Source organism: Arachis ipaensis, chromosome B05 (assembly GCF_000816755.2).
Source record: "Arachis ipaensis cultivar K30076 chromosome B05, Araip1.1, whole genome shotgun sequence".
Lineage (NCBI taxonomy): Eukaryota > Viridiplantae > Streptophyta > Magnoliopsida > Fabales > Fabaceae > Arachis > Arachis ipaensis.
The window spans coordinates 148,068,683-148,076,092 of NC_029789.2; the positions used below are offsets into that span (position 1 = coordinate 148,068,683).

Below are 7,410 nucleotides of genomic sequence, written 5' to 3' on the forward strand. Positions count from 1 at the left end.
GTATATTTTAAAAATATATCTCATAATTGGTATAACTAATAATGTCTAACATATAGTTCATATTGTTATAGAAATAATGTCCCAAATTTCAACTTACTTCAATTAAGTCCTTTGTTTTTTTTAAATGATCAAATATATCTCTCACTCTTAGGAACGCGAGTCTTGGTTAGTCCAAATGTCATCAGCTGTTTTAACGTTGCTAATGTGTGCAGTTAAGGGCCAACTTGATAGTTTGCTGCAAGGTGATATAGACAAAAAAAGAATTTAACTCAAATTAGTATTCCAAATTTGTTTAAAAACACTCAAATTGGTCCTTGCGTAATTATAAAGCCCTAACTCTCAAATCTTCATTTTCATTATTTGTTCTTCCTCCTTTATTCTATATTAGAATGAGATCTGCGCGAGTCGATAAATTAATAATAGTATATAATAAATATTAAAATAATTATATTTTATAGAATTAAATTAAATATGTGTAAACTAAAGTTAAATTTAAAATGTGTTTTGTTTAAAATAATTTGTAATATAAAATATTTGGATGTTGGAGTTGTATAAAGTAATGGAAATAGATCTTCTCAATTTTTTTAATAATTGAGAGAATGAAATGTAATCTCTCCATTAATTTTATAAGTGAGATCAAGAATAAATATGAGAGAGAAAGAACAATGAAAGGTCAGAGATCACACTTTACATTTTCAATTTTTTTAACAATTGAGAGAATTCATTCCCCAAAGTAACATTTTTATTTGGTGGTTTAATTTTTGCATTTGTTTTGGTTGATGGACTTAGTCTTCTTATGTGGCGCTCGTCCTCCTTTTTCTTTATTGGTTATTGTTAGAATTGTTGCTTTATTCTTTCTGTCGTAAATTCTTGTAAGGACATGTTCTTTATGAATTGTTGAATTGTATGCATTTTATATTGTATTGTTTTAATTTTGTATGGTTTTTTTCCTTAATTTCTTAATGTGCATGCAGTTTATCAATAACATCTACAATAAAAAGAACAAAAATATGTAGATTTTTTTTAAATAAGTTATTTTTAAGAAGAATAATTGAAATAGTATAAAGTGAAATTACCTGTTAATATTTTTTTTGACCTACTCTGCCAGACAATGTCTCAAGTGTTCAAAATTCAAAATAGTGTTAGAAAATGTTCAATTTAAAAATACAATAAATATATTTGTTTTGTACCTTTTCATCTAATATAATCATTTCTAAGTAAAGAAACTCTTCTTCATTTGTAGGTGTTAATGTTTCCCATAAACGAACCATGCAAACTTTGATAAACCAATTGTCTGTTTGTTTGGTGATATTGTCTAAAGAATGATACTCCATTGAGTAAGTTTGAGATGTTGTGTAGTATGAAAATAAATTTTTTTTGTGCTAAATTTGATGTTATTTAAAAAAATAATGATAAGAGACTTATATAAGTAGTTCAAATAGTATGAAATTTGAATATTTGTAAGGTAAAATTTATTATGATTAATAGATTATTATGACATTTGTAATATGGATGTTTATTACATTTAATGAGTTATTTATAGAAATTAATAAATTAATTATTGGGGTTATAAATTTATTGTATTGTTTATAACGATAAAATATAATAAATATAGGAATATGGATTCTTGTAGGTTACAAATTTGGTTGGACACTATTAATTTCTAATCATTGTCATTGGTAATTTTATAGCCTAATTTGTATATTTCTATTACTTATATATTTTTTTGTATATTTTATTTTTTGCTGATTTGAAAATAATAGTTGATTTGTCAAAAATTGAGTGGTTGATTCTAAAGTTTTGCCAAATAAACGATGTTGCTGACATAGCATTAGTAGAAGGAGAAAAATATCTTAAAAGTAATTTGGGTAAACTTATTCATCTACTTTTATATATTAAGAATAGATTAATACGAAAGAACCAAATTTCAAACATTTATAAAGTTTAAATAATTTAAAGTGATCTTAGATGACGAATAATATACCTTTTTTTTCATTCATCTAAATTTTTAGTGCATAAATAATTCATAATTTAAAATTATGATTATATATAATATATATAAAATTAATCATCATATATTTATATATTATTTTCAATATATATCTCATATTTAGTAATTAATTTTGGAACAAAACACAATCAAATTCTTTCACGTTTCTTCCCCTTTGATGCTTCCAAAAGATATGAGAGACAAAATCCCTTTCAATGTCACCATTTTTTTTTTCTACACTACTTAAGTACTTATAGATTCTACGTGCAGTCCTTTCTTTTTTCACTCAAAACACTTGGACTAAAAAAGAGATTTTCTATCAATAATAATTGCAGTTTATTATTATTTTTTTGTTAAGTCACTAACACATCATTTTCGAATTCAATTCTTAATAGTGATATGTATGCGACATATTCAATTCGGAAGTTATTAACCATTGACTAAAAATAAAAATAATAATAATAACAACCCACAAAAAATATACGAGTCCTTTATATTAGATGCGAAATTGTTAACATTAAATTAGCAAACTTAAGAACAGTTTTAATAATTCGTTAAAACAAAACAACAATAGTTAATAAGATATGAAAATATTCCTTGGTCACCTTCTAGGGGATAGAGTGCAGCATCATTTTCCTCCCCTAATATTTTAGCTGTATTAAAAAATTATATGTTTTAACTAGCACTTCACAATTATTTTAAGGTCACCTTATTTTAATTGCACCGAAATCATGCACTTTATATTTTAATAGCACTAATACCAACTTCACAAGATTTCTAACATCAAAATAAACAGAATAAATAAATAAACATACATATTACACCTGCTACGTTTTTAAATAAGCTTGAAGACTAACTGTACAGATTATATCACATGCATGATTAGATCATGGTTATAACTTATAACTTATTAACTTATAAGCCAAAAAAACTAAAGTGTGTTAGAAGAAGCACTCTTTCTCAACTATTCTATGAACTATGTTTTGCAGTGTTTAAGGCCTGATCTCTATACACACCACATCACTTTGTTGTATTAGATTTAAGTTTTCTTTGCTTTGAAGACTCCCCACAAGTAGTACTTTGCTTTAAATCCTGCATGATTAATTAAAAATTAATACATAACTTATTTTGTTTTGCAAATAATACTAGTATATGATCTGCACAGTTGAGCTAGAAGGTAGAAAACTCACTCCGGTATTCTCTCGGAAGCACGGTGGAAGGAAAAACTAGGAGCTCTACATGTTCAAGCACAGCTCTCATGGCAAGGTCAGAGCGAATAATGTCATCAACTAACATGTCATAGTCCCTTTCACATCTGTACAAGCATGTTGTAAGATTTGGTAATAAGAATACAAGTTGTAAGCAGAGTAAGAACATGTTGGTTTGTGTAGAAAATCCACCTTTCATCAGGAAATAAATAAAGTGCAATGCTGTTCTGATCTATCTCATACTTCAAGAAGCGACTTGGCCACACTGCACGTCTTTGAAACAAGTCCAGGGAAAGCTTCTCTGGAAAACGTCTTGTTTCCTCACTAACAAGGGAGCAAGCTAGATCGGACAAATGTGCGAAAAGTCCATTGATGGAAGTGATGATGGAATTGATACTTTTGTTGTCGACGTGAAGACTTCCTCTATTAGCCAGAAATTTCAATTTTAGATAATGCATCACTATAGAAGCTAGAAAATCCACTAGTTATAGAAAAAATTAGAAAAATAAATTTCTTACCTCCAAATTGGATCATTAACAGGTTGTGCTACAACATGATCTTTTAATTCTACAAGATTAAGATCAGCGACATGAGTGTTTTCAACCGTTTTCAGAGCAGGTTGACACACTTTCATAAACTCGTTTTTCTCCCCTATTTGCTTTGTGAAATTGGTTTTTTCCATCCTGGTTTGGATTGTATCTTCTAAATTTTGAGAATCACATGTTTCTACCGTTGGTTTACAATCCTCACAAAACCATATAACTTGCTCGGTGAATATCACAGGTCCGTCTAAACAATACCTGAAAAGAAAAATTGAAAAAGTCTAAGACCATTAGGAATATAGTAATAAAGAAGTGTGCGGCAATTACACTCAATTATCATGATGCAAATTTGTTGCAGCTACATCAAAACAAAGCAAACAGAAAAGGTAAATAACAAGTACCTATGTCGTGCCCATATTTGACACTTGTAGCAATAAACCAATGCCTCTTCAAAGCCTCGATCGCCGCATACAAAACAAATATTTTCCTGGAATAACTTTGAATGATTCAATAAAGTAGAAAATGTAACAAACAAATTTTCTTCCATAAAATACTATAATAGAAATATGCAAATAAAATATACAAAATTGCAGGAAATTTATTTAACAAGGTGAACAGTTTCAAAATGTATATCTCATGATCTATAGACTAATTGATTGAAGACAAATCCACACATTTTTTTCCACTCCAGCAACCTAATCACAGATTTAGGTAACATCTAAAATCAAATTTTTAATATTTAATAAATGGATTGCATATTACAAAACAAACCTGAACTGATGCTATGTTTAATTTGGTGGTGACTTCCATATTTTCTTTGGCTATGAAATTTTCATTTGAAATTTCAGTATTGGTACTAGAATCTGCAGGAGCATCAAATTCCATTGAGATTGATGATGGAAGATAAACATTTGTTTCATGATGCGTAGGATTTTGATTCTCATTATGTACATTGTCTTTGGATGCTTGCTGTTCCGCTTCAACTTGTACAAAAGGTTGAATTAGTGGTTCAGAGTTTAATCGCTCCGGAGGTAATGGTGAGAGTTCCAATAATGGTGCAGGCTTCTGTGGTGGTACTGCTGAAGGTACTTGGACTGTAGACTCCACATAAATTGACATAGGAATGATGTCAAGTACTCCCATCTTTTCTTCAACTTTGCAACTTCCATCTAAAATTTCATTGTTAATGCTAGAATTTACAGGAGCATTGAACTCCATTGACATTGATGATGGCAATTGAACATTTGTTTCATCAGTAGAAATGGGACTCTTGTCATTTACATTGGCCTCTGAATTAGCTAGTACAAGAGGTTGAATTTGTGGTTCAGAATTTGATCCCACTGCTGGTACTGGTAAGAGTACCTGCAGTGGCATAGGCTGCTCTGGTGGTGCCCCTGTAGGTACTTGAGGGGTAGACTCTGCATTTGCACAATTTGATGGAGCATTGGTGTCAGATTTTGATGATTTGATGACCCTTCTTCTCCGCTTAATTTTCTTGCCATTAACTCCCCTAGTTCCCCCAATCTTCAGCTTGGAATCATGACCCTCTGCAGCAGAGTTGTGCCTCACTTCTCCCTCAGGTTTTGGCTTTGAATCACAGCCCTCTGCAACAGAGTTATCCCTCAATTCCCCTTCATGTTTTGATGCTTCGATAGTCCTTCTTATCCTCTTAATCTTGTTCTCATCATTGCCTTCATTAACTCCTCCGATTTTCCTCTTGGAGTCATAAACCCTGGTTACAGATTTATCCCTACATTCCCCTTCAGCATTTTCAGCTGTAACAGTAGAAGTCTCCGCCATGAATTTTCCCAGGTAATCTTTGTGCTGCCTTTCAACAGAAATTCTTCTCTCGGATTTCCGAACTGTCTTAGACCGATCTACTATATTCCCAAGGGCATTTGGCACATGCTCCCTCTCTCGTCTTCTTATACCTCTAAGTTCCTCGGACTTCTCATGTCTTTTCAACGTATGCTTATGTTCTTTCAACATATTCTGATGGTTCCTTCCTTTATTATGTTCTTCTATGTTTTTGGAACTACTCAACCAAACCCCACAAATTTCACAGAATGGTCTTGCTCGGGGAGCTACAATGGGATTAGCTGGACGCGCTCGTGGACTTGCAACACGATTAGTTGGCCGCGCTCGAGGACTTGCAACACGATTAGTTGGCCGTGCTGGTGAGGTTGCAAAGCGATTAATCCGTCTCCCAATTTGGTGCTGTGAGAAGCTAGCAGCTCTGACATCATCATCTTGGAAGCTTGGGGCCACAAAAGGATTAATTTGTCTAGCAGTTTGGTGCAGTAAGAAGTTAGCAGCAGGAGCACCATCATTTGGAAAACCCAAACCATACGGAGGGGTTGGATCACCGAAATTAAAATGGCTGTGATTTAAACCTCCATGAAGCATATTTTGCCAGCCATAGTTAATTTGATTTCGATATCTCTCAGTCTGCAAACAAAATTTCAAACATGATGCTACATTGATACAATGGCAACATTCTAGTGCAATATTCAATGGAAAGTGTCAGATTCAACAACAAAACACCAATTAGGCCTAAATTATTTTGAAAAACCAAACAAAAACGAACCAGTATAACAACAGACATGCATCTAACTTCAAACACAGCATTCAAACTTTCATTAAGTATCAACCAAACTCAGCATGCACAACACAATTGCTATCATAATTCTACTGTTTAGTAATGTAGTTGTGAAGGGCCACAGCGAATCTAAATTACTATATTTTATTACCATTTTATAAACAAATCATCAATGTTTAATAATTTATATCATGATCTCTAAACTCAGAATACATATGCCTAGGTTACTAACTCACACACCAAAAAGAATCCGTTAACTGTTAACATTCACTAATTGTACCAGAATCAGAAAGTAAAGTACAATGCTAAATCTAATGAAAGAACAACAGAAACAATACATTAAGAAATAATCTCAAATCAAAAGAGAAATTCATATCCCTTGAAACCTAATTCATACTCGACCGTGACCCAAAATTCACTTCAGGCAAAAATTATATAAGTAGAGAAAGAGAAATTAAATTCGACATTACTTAACAAACATTAAAGAAAAAAAAACACTCACGGTGGGTTGTCGATGAATGTTCCATGCATAGTTGTTTAGAGGAGAATAAGGATATTGAGGAGTAAAATCAGAATAGAAGGGATTCATTCTGGAAGAAGAGCTTCTGCGACTGAAGTGGGGTCACTGTTTTGAGTAGGAAGCCAAAAGGTTTTTGACACTTTTTCGGTCACCGACTGCGACTACCAAAAAGATAGGTATTAAGAAACAGTGATTATTCCTTATTCCTTGATATATCATATTATTTATAAGTTTCCTAATTTTAGAAAATATTGTTTGACAAAAAAAAAGAGATATATTAGTTTGTCCAATCAGCCATCAGGATCAAATCTCTCCTCTAATGATAATAGTTAGAGATAAAATAATATCTTATTTATCTTTAAATTTATATAAGATATCTGAAACTGATTATTATACATTAAGTTCATAGATTAAATTTCGAATTGATACTTACAACTATTATATAGTTTTAATTTAAAATTTTTCTATAAGATATATAAGAATAAAGGATATTAAGTTGTCTTTTATTAAATTTTTTGTTCTGTTAGTTATTTAGTTGTTTTATTATAAAA

The 7,410-nt window shown here is 31.2% G+C and overlaps 1 protein-coding gene across 2 annotated transcripts; it reads right to left on the reverse strand.

Moving 5' to 3' along the window:
- LOC107644909 lies at window positions 2,703-7,032 on the reverse strand. Of its 2 annotated transcripts, none has more exons than XM_016348863.2 (7): window positions 6,842-7,032; window positions 4,512-6,188; window positions 4,142-4,227; window positions 3,717-3,998; window positions 3,391-3,621; window positions 3,181-3,305; window positions 2,703-3,082 (listed from the first exon to the last, which is right to left on the reverse strand). In XM_016348863.2, the coding sequence occupies exons 1-7, from the start codon at window positions 6,926-6,928 to the stop codon at window positions 3,030-3,032; spliced, it is 2,541 nt and encodes an 846-aa protein (XP_016204349.1). In that variant the 5' UTR covers window positions 6,929-7,032; the 3' UTR covers window positions 2,703-3,029. The 2 variants fall into 2 exon arrangements, with proteins under 2 accessions (XP_016204349.1, XP_020958933.1); XM_021103274.1 differs by having other exon boundaries at window positions 4,142-4,236.